This window comes from Thunnus albacares, chromosome 3, assembly GCF_914725855.1.
Source record: "Thunnus albacares chromosome 3, fThuAlb1.1, whole genome shotgun sequence".
NCBI lineage: Eukaryota > Metazoa > Chordata > Actinopteri > Scombriformes > Scombridae > Thunnus > Thunnus albacares.
The window spans coordinates 10,250,460-10,269,520 of record NC_058108.1 but is presented as its reverse complement, the minus strand read 5'-3'; the positions used below and the strand labels follow the sequence as shown (position 1 = coordinate 10,269,520).

The 19,061-nt window shown below is 40.0% G+C and overlaps 1 protein-coding gene across 1 annotated transcript in view; it reads left to right on the top strand.

Moving 5' to 3' along the window:
- The window catches only part of dnah6 (dynein, axonemal, heavy chain 6), a 57,472-nt gene that overhangs the window by 22,460 nt on the left and 15,951 nt on the right, over positions 1 to 19,061 (top strand). The window contains exons 42-65 of the mRNA XM_044346335.1: positions 1,276 to 1,497; positions 2,668 to 2,815; positions 3,123 to 3,280; positions 5,164 to 5,295; positions 5,480 to 5,651; positions 6,737 to 6,883; positions 7,023 to 7,096; positions 7,225 to 7,379; positions 9,232 to 9,463; positions 9,568 to 9,720; positions 10,876 to 11,016; positions 11,557 to 11,799; positions 12,039 to 12,206; positions 12,358 to 12,593; positions 13,852 to 13,996; positions 14,185 to 14,301; positions 14,505 to 14,628; positions 14,850 to 15,046; positions 15,395 to 15,598; positions 17,155 to 17,280; positions 17,521 to 17,685; positions 18,196 to 18,263; positions 18,425 to 18,605; positions 18,828 to 19,007. Of these exons, the coding sequence (XP_044202270.1) occupies positions 1,276 to 1,497; positions 2,668 to 2,815; positions 3,123 to 3,280; positions 5,164 to 5,295; positions 5,480 to 5,651; positions 6,737 to 6,883; positions 7,023 to 7,096; positions 7,225 to 7,379; positions 9,232 to 9,463; positions 9,568 to 9,720; positions 10,876 to 11,016; positions 11,557 to 11,799; positions 12,039 to 12,206; positions 12,358 to 12,593; positions 13,852 to 13,996; positions 14,185 to 14,301; positions 14,505 to 14,628; positions 14,850 to 15,046; positions 15,395 to 15,598; positions 17,155 to 17,280; positions 17,521 to 17,685; positions 18,196 to 18,263; positions 18,425 to 18,605; positions 18,828 to 19,007 (3,888 nt within the window). The remainder of the gene's footprint in view (positions 1 to 1,275; positions 1,498 to 2,667; positions 2,816 to 3,122; positions 3,281 to 5,163; positions 5,296 to 5,479; positions 5,652 to 6,736; positions 6,884 to 7,022; positions 7,097 to 7,224; positions 7,380 to 9,231; positions 9,464 to 9,567; positions 9,721 to 10,875; positions 11,017 to 11,556; positions 11,800 to 12,038; positions 12,207 to 12,357; positions 12,594 to 13,851; positions 13,997 to 14,184; positions 14,302 to 14,504; positions 14,629 to 14,849; positions 15,047 to 15,394; positions 15,599 to 17,154; positions 17,281 to 17,520; positions 17,686 to 18,195; positions 18,264 to 18,424; positions 18,606 to 18,827; positions 19,008 to 19,061) is intronic.

Here is a 19,061-nt window from a genome sequence, read left to right as displayed (position 1 = left end):
AACTTTGATAAGACACTGATATACATGACAAAATGTCAACTGCACCTCACATGTCCAGTGATGCTTTTAAAACTCTTCTCTGCCACTCGTGGCATATTTTATCCCTCATCTGTATGACTGAGAGTCAAATCCATTTGCCAACACATTTGCTGGTATTAGCATGATATATGTGAAAAGGCCTGAAGGTTAAATCATATTATATATTACATCAAAGCACTCAAAGTGGGCACTGGATGTATCTAGCTGGAGCACAGCTAATCTAAAAGAAGATTCTACTTTATGATATCAGTCACTCATGAAATGAAGACATTAAGAAAGAACATCCAGACATTTTAGTAATTCCTTCAGTGGGATACAAAGAACATATTGGAAAGGTAAATCAGATGAAAGGATGAGCTTTGTGCCAAGGTTATAAAAGTATAGTGCATATCATTATTCTACCTTGCCCACTTTAGCTAACTACGAATTGGGGGGTAATAGAATGAAATGAATCATTTTTATTTGTAAAGAATGAGGTGCAGAGAAATAAATGAAGGAAGCTGGAGGCTGATATTATGAGTCCTTCAGCCAAACAGGAAATGGGAAGTTAATTGTGTGAGAGTTTTGTCTTGACTGGAAGTTGTGACAGATGATTGAGGTAATGTATTACTGACAGAGGGAGAACACAGGCAGGTACGAACATGACTCACTTGAAGGTGGAGTGAGTATGTAGGTAAAAGGGTTGAAGGATATAATTAAACCTGGAGTCTGCCACATGTGCCCGCATCTGTTCATCTGTCTCTTCATACAGAACTAATGTTGTTGTTGTTTCGTGGTGTGCTGTGAATGTGAACTATTGTATCAAAGAACTCTGTATGTGTATGTTTTGTGTATGTTTACTGTAAGATGACGCCAATCCAGCCAACTCCCAGCTGTGAAGCTTGAGGGAATATAAACTGTGTACATACATGCACGCACACACACATGCACGCACACACACACACACACACACACACACACACACACACACACACATATCAGTAACAGCAGGATTCAGGGAAACAAATATGGCATACATGTTCTAATTCACATGCCACAAGGAAACTTCCCAAGCACCACATGACAGAAAGTACAATCAACAACAGAGTCGAATTTGTGGCTGATTTTTAAGGAAGTTTTGTAGCTAATGACACACAGTCTCATGTAGGCACTTATATGCATTTTTGTGAAATGTATTACATTCAATTTTCCTAAAGTGTTTGTCTGCCTGTTTGTGCATTCATATGTGCTGTGTAGCTCCCGAAAAATGGTACCCTGTGGAGTTTGTACATGAACTTTGGCTACAAGCGTCTGGAGCCATGGGAGAAGATAATCCCTTCATTTAAATACAACAGGGAGCAACCTTTCTTTGAGATGCTGGTTCCCACCACAGACACTGTCCGCTACGGCTATCTGATGGAGAAACTGCTGTCTGTGCGACGTTCTGTACTCTTCACTGGTGGCACTGGCGTGGGGAAGGTAAGGATTCACAGATACAGTAGCAACACAGACACTCTACGCTTAGGATGGCAGCACTATAACCTAATGGACAAAGTTAAATTAACCAGAGAACCCAAATACAACCCTGTGTTGATAATTATTTGCCCACTATTTGATGGAGCATCTGGGTCTTATAGAAGAAAATCACTGCCCCACCACAGCTGAAACCTGAGCTCAGATCCCAGCAGTAGTGCTTCTGGCATCACCAGGTGTTTCAGTGTATACAACTGACAGTGTTGCTGCAAAAACAAGTTCTGGTTGTTTTGTGCACCTGTGCGTGCGTTAAGCCTGAGACATGCCTCTGTTTCTGTGAACATGTGTGGGCACTGTGTGAATATTATATAAAATGCACATTTACCAGATGTTAACCAGATATATTAACATTGGATTTAACATAAAAGAGTGTACAGAACAATCCCCAGTGGAAACGCTTGAAAATAAGCCTATTAAAAAGATTTAATAGAAGATACTGTAAAGAAAATTTCTGTGTGCTTTTTTATCTTTAGTTTTAATCTGGAAATTCTTCCTACTTCAAGCCTACAGTTTGTTGGATGCAGAGGACTTCAGATACTTATCATGCTCTTCAAGATTATGAAAGTGTTAATGTTAGGTCCACTTGGATACTTAGAAACCCCCTGCTTGTTTCCTCAAGGTTAATCCTATGTTTCAGCAAAAGGTGGCTCGTGATTCCATGTGAATTTGAGTAAGCACTTGGTTGTCTACAGTCTCCTATGGCCAACAGTGCACGCTGGCAGCAATGGGGGCCATGGCACAAATGGGCAATTCCAATGATCTGAGATCATAAATAAATGAAAAGTATTGGAATGAAGACTAAGAATTCACATTAATGAATCAATAATAACATTTAAACTAAAATTTAGAATACAATAAAGATAAAGGTTGAAAAAGTCATTGCACTGTCTACATGAAATACCATGATGATGAATGTCTGTCAGTGTTGGGTTTCTATGGAGCTTTCATATTTTATTGTGCTAGGGTTTAACAAAACAAAAAAATCTCAAGAGAATTATTGAAAAGCTTTTGCAAATTAAACTTTTGGTGTTGCATTTCATACAATGTAGATTGTAAAACTTTATTGACAAAAAGCAATTGGTGTCTGATTGATTTCTACATGTCTATCCCTGACAGTCAGTGGTGGCTCGGGGCCTTCTCAACAGTATCCAGGAAAAGGCAGGGTACCTTCCAGTCTACATCAACTTCTCTGCTCAGACTTCCTCCGCTCGCACGCAAGAAATCATTGAGTCCAAATTGGAGAAAAAGAGGAAAAACATTCTGGGTAAAGGCTTGCAGCTGCATTACCACACAATCATTCATATACTGCAGTGTGGGAAAACTCTCTAAAAACTTGATTGCCAAAAATAGTTGGCACAAATGTGCAGTTAATGGGCTGAAGCATGGTAAAGCCTTGAATGAGGTAGTTAATCTGTTCATTTAGCCATCTATTTGTCCTTCACATCCCAGTTTCCTCAATCCATCTACACACAGTATCAACCTTCTGTCCATCTGTCAATCATTGCCAACTCTTTTCTCACTCTTTTTATCTGCCCCTCTCTCTTCATCCTCTTCCCTCTCCCTCTATGCAGGTGCTCCTGGTAACAAGAAGTTAGTGGTGTTTGTGGATGATCTGAATATGCCCAAGCTGGACAGTTATGGCTCTCAGCCACCTATAGAGCTCCTGCGCCAGTTCCAAGACTTTTCTGGCTTCTATGACAGAAACAAGTTCTTCTGGAAGGAGATCCAGGTACAAATTTGCACAAATAAGATGAGCTACATCATCATGGTGCATTTGACATTAATGGGTATGTATGTGGTGTTTGTCCCTTTTTATGAATCTGCAGATAGACTAGTGAACATGCCCTTTAGTCTTCAGTTTTAAGTATTTTAAGTAGAACATTTAAACATTCACACATTTTGGGAACTAGAGGAGAGTTAGCTGTCAACGTAACCAAGAGGGAAGGATTTCTGTGGAGCTGCAGATACTGGGCTCAGCTATTATAATCTAAGGCTCATTAAGCCATAATGTCTTGTTTTATATTTCTGCAACTTACTAGTGGTAAGCCAGGATAAAACTCAAATAGTACATTTCAGGCAAAAAAATAGTTGCAGGAAGTGTAGTTACTTTTAATCTTGGTTCAACAGTGCTGTCACATTTTATCTGTCATGTTTTATTTTGGATGAGCATCTGACTTTTAAGGAGCGTATTAATGTTTTAGTGATGTCAGCAGGTAGAGAGCTGGGATCAGTGCTTTGCAAAGTCAAATTGTAAGGATCTTGGATCTGGAAGTCTTGTGTGTGTCCTGTTTCAGATTATGCTTATGGCACTAAGCTGGTTCCATGAACCTGTGAATTGCAACAGAGCTATTCAGTCGTTTTTAGGAGTTGATAAGCTTAACTCAGTTTTGGCCCTCAGTGGTGATATGGGATGGTAACCTCCAAACGTCAGACAAACATGAGATGATTCGACTTTGGAACAGACTTGTAAATTTGCCTGAACAGCAACTCACTAGAAAGAGCTTTAACGTTGTGTGTAAGGAAGGATAGTCTGTTGATGTTTGGCACAAATCTAAGTTATGAACATAGTGTCTAATGAAAAACAACTACAGTGTGGAGCCTTATGTAAAGCCAGAGTAAAGTCAGAGATCTCTGTGTACACAGTTACATTCGGATTCACTACCAGTAGCAAAAGAAATGGGCAGGTTTACTGGTCTCCCTTATGAGAAAAGTTCATTTCATGATTTATTCTTCATTATATGATGATTTATATCCCCTGTGAGGATGATTATTAAAAATGTGAACACAGAAAATGAAGCCTCCAAAGAAGACGGCTTGTAGTTGGAATTGCAGTTGTTGGAAAGGACGTTAGACAGAACTTGTCTAGCTGTTTCCTCCTGCTCCCGGTCTCAGTTTAACGGTCCTGGAGCTGTAGTTGACACAGATTAAATTGCTATTATCGATGTTCTCATCTAACTCTTGGTGATATTTCACAAAACATTGGAGTGCCTTTTTAATGTTTGATTGGTTTTCTGTTAAGTTAAAAAAGTGTAGACATAGCTATTTTTGTTTTTACACAGTCAGCATCGACTTAAATTGTTTTCTAGTTGGAATTTTAATGAAGTTTGTCCATTTATATCAGAAGCCCATTCATCTTGTGTGACTGTGTGTGTTTGCATCTGTATGTGTGGTAATAATGTGGACCCATGTTTGTATTCTGCATTGATATAAAGTTTAACTTGTGCTACACCCCTCCCCCTCCACCACCACCACACAAAAACACACACACACACAAGACTGATTGTACTTAAGACTGCATGTGATGTCTTATAATGTAACTGAGTGTGTGAATGTGTGTTGGGTGTGTAGATATGTGTGTGTCGTGTTGGAGTCACACATAAGCATAGATTGGGGAGAAACCATACCTGTGTAAACTAGCACAGGATTATTACTGTGTGTGTGATAATGTGCTATACCACAAGGTCATCCAAGTGTATCCAGCCCTCTCACTGGAAACATTTGATGAAGTTTCTGATTGGACGCATGATGTTCAACTTTTCTTGATCTTCTTCCTTTTTTTGATTTTGGCAATCCCCCCCTTCTTTCCTATTCTTCCTCCCCTCTCTCCTCCAGGAAATGACTATCGCCGCAGCTTGTGCTCCTCCAGGAGGGGGACGCAACCCTGTGACCCCCCGATTCATCCGCCATTTCAGCATGCTGTGTCTGCCCACACCTTCAGAGCACAGCCTCAAACAGATCTTCAAAGTCAGGACACACACATACACAGACAAACACATCAATACACAAAGAATTATGACCCTCGATGAGTTGTCACATGTGCTATTACGACTTTAAAGCTCTATGATATCTCACTCTTGCTATTTTTTCCATTATATGCTGCTATTATTTTTTTTAAGTCATACTCTTTTCCTTCCCAACCTTCCTCCAGGCCATCCTGAGCGGTTTCCTCAGTGAGTTTTCCCAAGCAGTGAAGGACTGCGCCGGACAGATTGTGGATGCAGCTGTGGAGATTTACGACCGTTTGAGTGTGGATCTGCTGCCCACTCCGGCTAAGTCCCACTATGTCTTCAATCTCAGGGACCTCTCCAAGTGTGTCCAAGGTGAGACATGGTTGATGACCTAGTTGATGCACACAGACTCACACATAGAGGTAATCGTACAGCCAGGCCTCTGCAGAGAACAGTTGCAGCTGTCATAACTACAGTGCAGACGTTGGACAGTAGTAGAAATGTATATTTAATTGGGTTTCAGAAATTTTGGCATGCAGAATATACACCCTCTCTCTTCCTCAACAGCACAAACTAAACTTTACTGAAAGAGACTGACAGATAGTCTAAATCTTTATACCTCCACAGCATGGAGCACAGCTATGATTTATCTCTATAAGCCACATTAGCAATATTTACAAGCTCTGTCTCAGCCCCAAATCGTCTGCACCATCACTCCCTCTGCCTCTTTTCCCCTCTCTCCATCTCTCTTTCTCTCCCTTTACCCAGCAGGCGTCATTACAGCACAAAGATGACCTCAAGTGACTACTATGACTGCTTTCCATACACTACCTGTTCAACATCGCCACACACTACTTGTTCAAACACACAGTGCCTGATAGCAATACATACTGTTGTTGAGGGGTAATAAACTTACACCCACTCTTTCCATATTCTGATATTGCTGACCTCACATGGCCTTTCTCTATGCCACCTCATCTTCTGTTATGTTTCCCTACATATGTATTCATAACTGTATCTTTATATGGCTCCAATTTGGAACCATGTCAGGGGTTAGTTTTGTTTTGAATTATACATTCAATACAAACCATAAGTAAAGCGGTTTCTTAGAGGGGAACATTAATAACCTAAAGCATTTTCAGAGACACTAATGTGAAACTGTGTCTATTCTCCAACAAGTTCCACACTCACTGACATGCATTTAAAGGTTCATCATTAGAGCTATTTCATTTTATTTTTATTTCCTTTGTCATTTTATGTTGTAGCTCTGTAGCATTTTTGATAATGTTGAAAACTGTTACCCAGTCAAGCTGTGTCTTAGTTTACATTAATTCAGCTTGTTTTGCGCCTGTGGATTTGTTATGTGCATTTCAGGGAAAGATAAAAAATAAACAAAATAATCCAGTTACATCCAGTTATCCTTCTCCCCATGCATCTTTTATTCTCTTGATGTCCAGGTATACTGCAGTGTGAGCCGAGTCAGGTTAGAGATAAGACCCAGATCTTCCGTCTCTTCTGCCATGAGTGTCAGCGGGTGTTCCATGATCGACTTATCAACAATCAAGATAAGACTTATTTTAACACCATCGTCTGTGAGATGGCCAGTAAGAATTGTCACAAACACAGCCCCGATGGCTCACTTTTCAAAATGCACAAATTGTTTGAGTCCTGCACATTTCCCTTATTTTCCTTTTACGTGCTGAAGAATACCCCTCTTTTTGACTCTCTCTCTCTTTCTGCCAGGCAAATATTTTGGTATTAGCTTGGAGCCCTCATACTTTGTGACTCAGCCCATCATATTTGGAGACTTCATCAAGGTCAGATTCTATCTTATTTTGGAAAATGCTTGTTAAGTTCAGAAAATATTAGATTCTACACTGTAATACCTGACAGATTTTATTTTCTCTGCCTTCCATTTGCCTTCCATCATATTATATATCTGTAGGTGGGTGCAGAGAAAGAAGATCGTCTGTATGAGGATCTGACAGACATGAATAAGATTCAGACTGTTCTCCAGGATTACCTTGATGATTACAACATGACCTTCTGCAAGGAGACCAAGTTGGTTTTCTTCCAGGACGCCGTTGAGCATGTCTCTAGGTGTGTACATGCAAATCTGCGCCACTGAATTGACAGATTTTATGTAAGATGACTCCTTAGTTGGTGGTTAATGGATTTTAGCTGTAGGTGGTACCAACTGTGAAGTGAGGAAAGAGACACGTTGACGTACTCAGCAACTGTGACAATACTGTATGTGTGCAGTAATACTGTTTGTCTCTTGTTGGAAATTGTGCAGTTATAATTCAGTATTTGATAGAAGCAGATACAATACATAGAATGACAGGTGCAGTATGTCATGGATAGTACATTATCTTTTGAAGTTCACATGAACAATGTTACTCGGTCTGCATACGTCCACCTATGCAGTATTAAAGCTGGAGTGCGGGACTTTTCTCTCCCCCTTCTGGCAGTGAAAGTAATTACAAAAACACTGGCGACACATGCTTACGTCATAGGTTCTGCTCTAGCCTACTCCATTGCTACTGTCAAACAGTGGATTAAGTGTTTTGAGCATCACAGCCCCCACAAAATGAGTTGTTTCACTATTGTTTCACTAGAATTTGATCCATTTGGTCCGATAACATTTGGGAAGTCTAGAAGAGCTGCATGATTTAATTATTTCATCCCCATTCAAGTTAGCAGAGAGCTAAATGGAAGTTAGCTGGCTTGGCTGGCGGAAGTCTCTAGTCCACTAGGCCAGTGTGGGAATGTCAAACCTGACACCAGATTATAAACTCCATATACTATGAATACAAAGATTTGCCTGGTGTTGATAGGGTTAATCAGCATTGTGTGAACTCGTTTAGCAAGGGCTTGAGTGTAATGGATGTTCACTTATATGTAAAAGTTCCACACTGCAGGTTTAATTGTCTTCGCCCATCGCTTACACCTGACAGCACCACCATTCTCATTCACACCTTGATTACATCTTGTATTGACTATTGCAGTTCTGTCCTATTCGGTCTTCATACACTTCAGTTGGTCCAGAATTCAGCTGCCTGTATCATTAGCTGAACTCCTTCCATAGATCACATTACTCCTGTTCTTCAGCAACTTCATTGACTCCCTGTTAAATACTGTATCGATTACAAGACTCTGCTTCTCACCTTTTAGGCCCTTCATAACGTAGCACCTCTCTCAACTTCTTCATATCTACACAACCTGTCATACTCTCAGATCCTCTTCAGCCATCCAACTCACTATACTATCTGCCCTCTTGGCTACCATGAGATCTAAAGCCCTCGGCTGTTCTGCCCCTTGCCTCTGGAACTCTCTCCCATTAGACATACCCAATATTGACTCTGTCTCCACCTTCAAATCCTGTCTCAAAAGACACCTTTTCAAACTGGCAAATTTGGTCTGATCCTTACTCTGATGGTTAAACCCACATTGGCGTTTGCACTGATGATGATTTTATACCTATCTATTGTATTAATTTATTGTATATCAAAGCTTTGTTTGATTTTATGATGTCTTGATACATCGCTGCTTGTTTTTAACTGTGTCTTGTAAGGTGCCCTTGAGTGCTTTGAAAGGCGCCCATAAATAAAATGCATTATTATTGTTATTATTATTGTTTCTGCAGATGATAAGGTGTCTCTTAAATGTTCAGAAGAGTTTGATATAATTGATTTGCTTGTGTACACCAAGTCTTTGTTCATCTGTGCAAAAGTAGTAGTTTATCATGGTATATCACACCACACAAATCTCTTCTTTAACAATAAAAGTATGAAAGGCTACAGTGTCTTACTCAAAGACAAAATGCTGAAAGGATACACGGCATTCTTGGCATGGAAATAACGATCTATAAATATGTAAATTTTCTTGTAACCCCAACATATCCTGTTGTTTTGTTGCAAGTGTTAATGATGTTGCCTATCTCATCTTCTAGGATTGCCCGTATGATCCGCCAGGAGAGAGGCAATGCTCTGCTAGTAGGGGTGGGAGGCACAGGCAAGCAGTCTCTCACACGACTGGCATCCCACATGTGTGGGTACCAATGCTTCGAGATTGAGCTGAGTCGAGGCTACAACTATGACAGCTTTCATGAAGACTTGAGGAGGCTATACAGGATGGCTGGGGTGGAGGGAAAAAATATGGTGTTCCTCTTTACGGATACTCAGGTACGAAGGAAGAACTAGGCTGATGTGAAAATAGCAGGAAGTTGTACACATGTAGATTTACACATACAAGTGTATTGAGATCTGTCGACTCTCACTTGTTGTAGATTGTGGTGGAGGAATTTTTGGAGGATATCAACAACATGCTGAACTCTGGTGAGGTACCCAACCTTTTTGAGAAAGATGAGCTAGAACAAGTGCTTGCTGCCACCCGCCCTAAAGCCAAAGAGGCTGGAATCAGTGAAGAGAACAGGGATGAGGTAGGCTCAGACACAAACACATACTATATAAAACATAAATCCTTCCACCTGTAAAAATAGAATTTGGTATATAAATTATCGACCACATGTACAAATAAACAGATTGTCTGTGAAGATTATCAGAGCAATTTATTGAGTTGTAAAGTTGCAGAAATTCGCAACCTGTATGCTTAGGTTCTGCTTTTTGAAAGCTTTAATTTCTATAATTTATTCATTTAATTTGTCACAGTCAACATCAACAAAATAAGTAAAATGATCTCATCAAATGTTACAAAGGAAACAGGATTGGACATTGTTTACCCGTGTTGTCAAAAATGGTATCAATAAAAGCAAAAAGTCAGACAATTAATTTAGCTTAGTTTAGCTTAGCTTAGCTTAGCTTAGCGCCAAGACTGCAAACAGCAGAAAACATTAAGCCTGGCTCTCCCAAAGGTAACAAAATCTGCCTACCAGCACCTGTAAAGCTCACTAACTAACATGTTATATCTCATTTGTTTAATTTGTGAAAAAACTGAAGCATAAAAATCACACATTGTGGTTATAAAGGGGGGTTATTTGCCAGACTATTTCTTGGTGGAGCACAGTTACTTTCCTGGTGTCTTGTCGTCACTGTAAGGTTGCCAGGCAACCAGTGGAGACTCCAGGCTAACCTTTGTAGACCCAGATTTGAGGTTAAAGCCCCTGATAAAACCAAGGAGTAAGGATTGATCCCTGAGGAGACTCTCAACTGCAAGGAGCTGAGGCAGACTGCCAATGGCAACACCAGTGGCAACACAAGGGTTATTTCATAGAGATTTAAACAAAACCAATTTAAAACTATACCAGATATGCCCACCTGATGTTTAAGATGTTCAAATAAAATCAAGAGATCATCAGTATCAAAAGCTGCAGAGTAAAACTGTCAGTTGCTAAAAGAAGGTAATAAGAACTAAGTGTTATGTTAAGAATATAGCATTTCAGAAACAACACACATACCATGGCCAAAATAGCCATAGTCTCTGAGCAAATGCTGTCAGTTATAGAGTTAGTGTACCCAAGCGAGCTGTAGGAAAACATCAACATTTAATGCTCGCTGCCTACTGAGTCCAACCATCCAGAAATAATGAAACCTTGTTTGCATTTGTGCATGTGTGTGTGTGTGTGTGTGGCCTACAGGTATTCCAGTATTTCATCTCTCGTGTGCGGGAGAAGCTGCACATTGTGCTGTGTATGAGTCCCGTAGGCGATGCCTTTAGGTCCCGCTGTCGCATGTTCCCATCACTGGTCAACTGCTGCACCATTGACTGGTTTGTACAGGTATTCTGAGATAGCTCTTATTTTTTGACCACATCTATTAATTCTGTGAAATTGAAGATGATTATCATGTAATTATTATGCATAGAAAACTGTTAGACATGCACAAGCACAAAAATGTTTAAGTGATCCTCTACATGTTTGATAGGATATCACTCTTGTCTTAAACCAGTCTATGGTAACTTGTTACTATAGTACTTGTTTTGCAAATATGTACTATCTCATCTGCCATTCTCTACATCTGTGCTCTGTTTCAGGATTGTAGTGTATGGCTTTTTAGTCATATCGTTTAATTATGTCTATTGTTAAAATACTGATTTTTTTGTTTTAATTCAGTTGCAGAAGCTTGTAATTTACATCTTCATTGAATTTCTTTATTATTGCATTTGAAAAGTGTTTTATGTCTTTGTATTGCTACTCTGTTTAATCGCTTTATTCACTTTATTCACTTTAATAAAGAATAGCTCAAAAACAAATCTACATTTCCTCACCCCTGCTGAAAACCTTACCTCTTTTTTCCTCTCTTCCCCTAAACCATCCCAGTGGCCCCGTGAGGCGCTGCTCACTGTCTCTCAAGCCTTCTTCCAGAATGTGGACTTTGGTAGTGAGGAACTGAAGCAGAGCTTTTCAGCCCTTTGTGTGGAGATACATGTTAGCGTCACTGACATGGCTGAGCGCTTCTACTCAGAGCTGAGACGCCGATACTACACCACGCCTACCTCCTACCTGGAGCTCATTAATCTCTACCTGTCCATGCTCGAAGACAAGAGACAGCAGTTAGTGCTTGTAAGGCTAAACACCAAAATGCAGTTATCACTACAAGTGATACGTTGTTATTTGTGGTGTTAATAATTAACCTTTACCTGACATTTTTGAAGAAGAAACTAGCTACTGACTGGTGGTGACTGTATATGTATATGTGATAAGCATCTTTGTGGCTGTAACACATTTTTCTTATTTTGTAGATTATGTCTACATAGCAAAATATGCATAATAAATATATGTGGGATTGTGTTCATATGTAGGCCAGGGACCGTGTGAAGAATGGTCTGACCAAGCTGCTTGAGACCAATGAACTAGTGGACAAAATGAAAGTGGACCTGTCTGCTCTGGAGCCAGTTCTGAAACAGAAATCCATTGATGTTGATGCCCTCATGGAGAAACTGGCTGTCGACCAGGAGAGTGCTGACGAGGTAATTCAATTACTCATTAATAAAAATAACAAATATAATTAACTTTTCTCCAATTTGTCCCTCCCTATAAAGCACTGAATGAAGCTTTTATCTCATTGCTATAGTGTATGTGTGTTCATGCGTGTAACACAAAAATACATCCTTACCACAGGTGCGTAAAGTAGTGAAAGAAGACGAGGCTTTAGCCAAGGTCAAAGCTGAAGATACCCAGGCTATAGCTGATGATGCCCAGAGAGACCTGGATGAGGCTCTGCCAGCCTTGGAACGAGCCAATCAAGCCCTTAGTTCCTTGGACAAGGCTGACATCTCTGAGATCAAGGTGTTCACCAAACCCCCAGATCTAGTCATGACGGTCATGGAGGCTGTCTGCATCCTGCTCAACTGCAAGTCAGTATGCTTCCCTCTCTCTTCTAAAAAACAAGACTTCCTCAAAGATTGTTGAACAGTCCTATCTCTCTGACTCTCTAATAACATAAAATTGTCTTTGTCTCCCCATCTGATATCACATTGTTTCAAACTTTGGAAACTCACTAAATTATGCCACACTGTGATATTCTGTTTTGGAAGGAAAAACATCAAATTAGAAATGGTAGATGCTATTTGATGCCAAATAAATGCTTGCTCTTCTGACTTCATTATAAAAATGAAGTGGCAAATTATTATCTTTAAATAGTGTGTAATTCTGTTGGACTAAAACAAAACAATGGTGTGCATACCCGCATCAATTTTGATCTAGGATCACTGAATATAAAATAGCAAGAATAGAATAGAATTTGCCAAATGTTTGTTCAAAAAAAGATTATCATCAGGCATCCTGATATCATTCCATCTGTCATGATGATCCATCACAATAACCACGATCATCACTTTAGCCAGCTTCATCATCTTTCAAGGTGGTTGATAATGATTATGCTGATATCCTCAGCATAATTATTCTCAGCATAATTTAAGTCATCATCATTCTAATCACAATCTTCTTTGTTGTTTTGCAGTTCTGCCAAATGTATTAGATTTGGGGCTAGTTTTTTAATCCCACATGTTTTGTTTAGTCAGCATCCAGAGGGATTACTCAACCATCTCATGACTCGGCACTCATCACTCTGTCAACCCTTAAATTTCATCAGTCATTAATCTACTGCATTACTCCACTAAATCCAATCCTCCCCAATATCCTATCTTTTTTATCCTTCAACTGCCACTGTTTCACTGTGCCAGCACTATGTAAAACTTTCACTGACTGCTAGTACTTTAAAAATGTTACATGAATATGAATGGTTGATTATACTTTTGTCTTTCTGGTCATTATGGCCGTTCCCAAAAAATCCTTGTCATGAAAATAATTCAGGTACAATGCATGGCAGAGTATACAACTGGAAACTAAATATGGTGTCTTCTTACCTTAAAAGTAGTTTTTTTTTTCTCGTTATATTGTTACTTCCTGTCACAATTTATCTCGAAAAATGGGAACTACGGTTGGCTGAAATTCCATTGGTTACAGCAGATTGGAATGAATTCAAAATCAGACATTGATATTTTAACAGATTTATTTTGTCCCAATTTCAGCCGCACATGCACATGTATTAATTAGTATTAAGCATTTTCTCAGTCCCCCTTTTGTCACAACCCTTGACCCATCTCCTTACAGACCAGACTGGCCCGGCGCCAAACAATTACTGGGAGATGCCAATTTCCTTAGGCGTCTGACAGACTATGACAAGGATAATATCAAGCCTCAGATCCTGCTGAAGCTGCAAAAATACATCAACAACCCTGATTTCATACCTGAGAAGGTTTGTTTGGATTCATGTTCATGTCAAACGCTCTGATACGACAAACGGTCAAATAGTTTGGCTCAGATTAAACAGGTTGTGGTGAAATTGGTGTTTAAAGTCTTTGGCAGTTTTGAGTTGGAATGGAAACAGAGCCATGTAGATTTTTCTATCTCTTACTTCTCTGTTTTCCTTCTAAATGGTATCAGGTGGAGAAGGTATCCAAAGCCTGTAGATCAATGTGTATGTGGGTCAGAGCCATGGATCTTTACTCCAGAGTCCTCAAAGAAGTTGGCCCCAAGAGAGAAAAACTGGCTAAGGCACAGGTCAGTATCATGGAGTACTATATGAATATGAGTTTTAACCATATACAGGTAGTGCTTTATATACTCATGCTTTAAAGTCCCAGTGCTGCCTATTGCTTTGTCAAGGCTATTACAATTAAAACATCCTTGACAAAATATTGTCTAAATGGTTCACTAATAGTATTTTCCAACGTCCCTTTCTACTTCTATCCCAACCACTGCAGGAGGAGCTGGATGTGACCATGGCTACACTGAGGGAGAAGCAGCAAAAGCTACAGGAGGTGGAGGACCAGATCAAAATCCTACAGGATCAGTTCGAAAGCAGCATAAATGAGAAAGAGGATTTGGGTGAGGGCCTTAATGTTACCACTTTAAACTATAGCCTACCTGGGTCTTTAACGGCCTTTCTTCTTTATATCTTATATGAATTCATTCCTGTTGTATGGAGATCTGTAGAGATGGCGCAAATTCTATCAGTCCTCTCTCATATGTCTGCAATCTCTTTCAATTTTCAAGAGATTTTATAACCCATTGGAATCTCTCTTTGTGACCACTTTCCTTTCTCACAGTTAACACCATGGCTCTGACACAGGCTCGGTTGACCAGGGCAGGGAAACTAACTTCTGCTCTTGGTGATGAGCAAGTACGCTGGGATGAAAGTGTTGCCCTGTTTGAGCAAGAGATCATCAATGTTGTAGGGAATGTCTTCATTGCAGCTGCTTGCGTGGCCTACTATGGAGCTTTCACTTCTCACTACAGGCAGCTGGTAGGTACAGTGTGATGTGGCAAAAAGCTTTTAGGGCTACTGCAGGATTCAGTATGGGACCGCTGGTAGTTCCTCTATGAGCATACTGTAGAGTCTCACATTTCACTGCAATACAGCACATTCCACCCTTTTAAATTAGGCTAATTTGTTTCTCAGTGGTGCACTTGCATTACTGCTTTAAGATGCAGTTCCCAGTACAGAACAGATATATGGTAATGGCACTAAACCGAATCGTTTTTTACATTATTAAAACATAGAAGTAAAGCAATATTATCTGTGATAAGATAGTGATTAAAAAGGAGAAATTGTACACATTGTGCATAATGCGTATGTGCCCTTTTTCCTCAGCTAATTGACCAGTGGATAATACAGTGCCAGGAACTGAACATTCCCATCAGTGCCAGCTTCAGCCTTATCAACATCCTGGGTGACCCATATGTCATCCGCCAGTGGAACACAGAGGGTCTGCCTCGTGACACTGTCTCTACCGAGAATGGGATCCTGGTGACGGAGGGCCGCCGCTGGCCTCTTATGATTGACCCACAGGATCAGGTGAACTAGCAAATTATGTATCCAGGCAGCATTCAGTGGTTTTCAGTTGTGAATTTGTTTGCTTGTTGTAATTGATCAGTTAACCAGTCGGCTGATTATTACGAGGTTTTGAATTCCCATTTATTCATCCATCCCAAAGTTTCACACACTGTTTAATGTGAAGGACCTTTAAATGAATACACAATGAGTCAAAGTACAAAAGTACACAATTGAGTATGCTTTTACTTTTATTTATTTTATTATTTAAGTTACATGGCTGCAGTACCAGTGTTAAGAACAGAAACCCTTTGAAAATAGAAATTTCTTAGTAGTTTCCTTTTGCTAATTTGAAGTCATTGAAATAACAGTAAAATGAAGCGTCTTTTGAGACATGCAACATCTGTTCATCACTTATTCTCTGCAAGAAGCCCTCTGTTTGGACTCACTTTTCTTCCCATTTACTGTATGCTCAAAAACAACATTCCAACAACATATAAAGCATTTCTTTACATGCATGTATCTAAGAGAGCAACAGCTGCATCGAAACGTCTTCCTGTTTTGTGCCTTGTTTTTCTCTGATGGCCACAGTGAAGAACCATAGTAGTGTTTGGACAGATTAGACTGTCTGATGACCCGATATAAAAGTCTGTGGTGTGATCTATAGAAGCTAAAGCCACTGACCATCAGACTGAGTGGCCATCTTAGGACACTGTCAGTCTGCCCCTGCCTGAGGACAAATACATAATTTCCAGCTTCCCTACACAGAAACGATGTGTCATGTTCAGCACATCTGTTTGTTTTCTTTGGGACAATGCATATTTGTGGTACTTTTCAACAGCACAGACACTTTTTAATACACTGTTTTAATGCAAATATGTTGTCAGCATAAATTTTGTCATGTTTTACATAAACGTAAAGATACTCAGGCATACTTGCATAAATGTGTGTGGTTTCCAAGAACACATATTAAAATATTCTCATAGTCACAGCAATACACTGTACACACAAAATAAACAGGATAACCCATCTATACAGTACATTCACCCATATCTAAAGCCCACATAGAACCAAACACACACTAACACATGTGCATACACAAACCTGCTCTCTCTCAGACACACAAACATTCATGGAAATACTGTCACAGCTTTCTTTTTTAAGCCTCCTTGTAGCTTACTGTTCTGTGGCCTGACCACTGACAAGTCTAATTTTCTCTCCTGTCATGTTTGTGCTTTTTTTTCCTCCTCCCTCTCTGTAACTCTATTGTTCTTTTCATGAGGACAGCTGGTCTCTTTCGCTGTACATAGACAGACACATGCAAATATGGATTAGACAGAAATTCTGATACATTTTTTATGAAGGCTTCCATGTCTGATTGTGTCTCCCACAGCACAGAACGTGACCACATACTACAGTGTTGTTATTTCTTTTCATCCCACACTGCCATTGCTACGTTCACTATTTGTAATTTGATGGAAATAACATTAAGTGCTAACATTCATTCTCATCATATGCAAAATATGTACACAGGCAATCTTATTATCACATTAGATGAAGGTTAATTTTCTCCCACTCAGGCCAACCGGTGGATACGCTCCAAGGAGGCAAAGCATGGGCTAAAGGTGATCAAGCTGACAGATCCAAGCTTCCTCCGTACTCTGGAGAATGCCATCCGCATGGGCATGCCTGTACTGCTAGAGGAGGTAGGAACACACTGCCCGTGTCATGGTAAAATGTGTTTGATCATCCGAGATGATAAATGGTAAAATATACTTTCATTATTATTAAAGTGCAGTGGGTGTTGTGTATAATTTACATTGTAAGCATTTGGCCACTGTACTTCCACAGGGCGACATGTATTTAACTATGAGACCTTTATTGAACAGTCTTATCTTTTACCATTTGTGTGTAAATTCTTGCATTATTGTATTGTGTGTGTACAGTTAAAGGAGTCCCTGGATCCAGCTCTGGAGCCCATCCTGCTGAAGCAGACATTTGTGGCCGGTGGACGGACATTGATCCGACTTGGAGACTCAGATATTGACTATGACAAAAACTTCAGATTCTATATGACCACAAAGATGGCCAACCCACACTACCTACCAGAGGTAAGGACAGTACACACACTCCTTAAAATCTCCAGATGGTTGGTCAAACTGTGGTTGAGGCAGGTGGTGTTAATTTCTCTTGGATCGAGCAAATACCAAAACACCTCTTCTGGTTGCCTTAAAGAACTTTTGAGAAGAGTTTCCAAACAGCTCTCAACAATGGCAACCTGATATTTCAAGGCTTGAGAAAAGGCACACTCATTTTGTGAACTAGCAAAAACAGTAACACAAACAAGAACCTTTATATGGTTGGTTTTCATGCATTGTCAAAAGATGTAGTCACCTGCCAGCTCGCCCACTGTGCAATACACTTTTATTCAACACATGTCCAAGAGAGCAGCAACACCTTGAATGCAAGCTTTTGCTGCAGTGTTAATGTAAGCCAGCAGGCTTCCAGTATTGTGTTAATGTAAGCCAGCAGGCTTACATTAACACAATACTGGAAATACATCTTTGATGATCTGTGTGTTGTTTAATGCCTTGTGTGTGTGTTTTCCTGTTGCGTTTCAGGTGTGTATCAAAGTTACAATCATCAACTTCACTGTGACCAAGTCTGGCTTGGAGGACCAACTGCTTAGGTGCATACATATGTAGACACACTAAAAAACAGATATCACATACAATGGTACACATTTACAAACCACTATACAGTAATGACTATTTGCATGACATTTACTTTCTTTCTCCCAAATTCTTTTCTTTACTCCAATCTTCTTCCAACCCTTCTTCCTCTCCTCAGTGATGTAGTGCGTCTAGAGAGTCCACATCTTGAAGAGCAGAGGAATGAGCTTATTGTGCGCATCAACGCTGACCGCAACCAGCTGAAAGATATTGAAGACCGCATCCTCAAGCTTCTCTTTACCTCTGAGGGGAATATACTTGACAACGAGGAGCTAGTTCAGACTCTCCAGGAGTCAAAGGTAAAGGTCATGAAGTTCATAAGGATGTTTTTCTTGTTCTGCGCTATTTGGATGATGAATTTGGCATCATCTGTCATCATCTAAATAGATCATTTCCTGTTTGGAAATGTCATATTGTCATGTTTTTTCCCTTCCTTACTTCTAAAACATCTTGGATGTTCTTGTTTTGCTGCTATTCCTCTCTTTCCTTTGTCTTTTCCATTCTATTTCCACCTTCCTCAGGTAACATCAGAGACTATAAAGCATCGTCTTGAGGAGGCAGAGGCCACTGAGCTAATGATCAACTCTGCAAGAGAGCGCTACCGACCTGTAGCCACCAGAGGTTCTGTCTTGTACTTTGTCATCGCCAGTCTCTCTGAGATCGATTCAATGTACCAGTTCTCCCTCAAGTACTTCAAACAGGTGAGTAAAAAGCACCTGTGCTTTGTTTTACAAGCCACAGACAAATATCCCTCT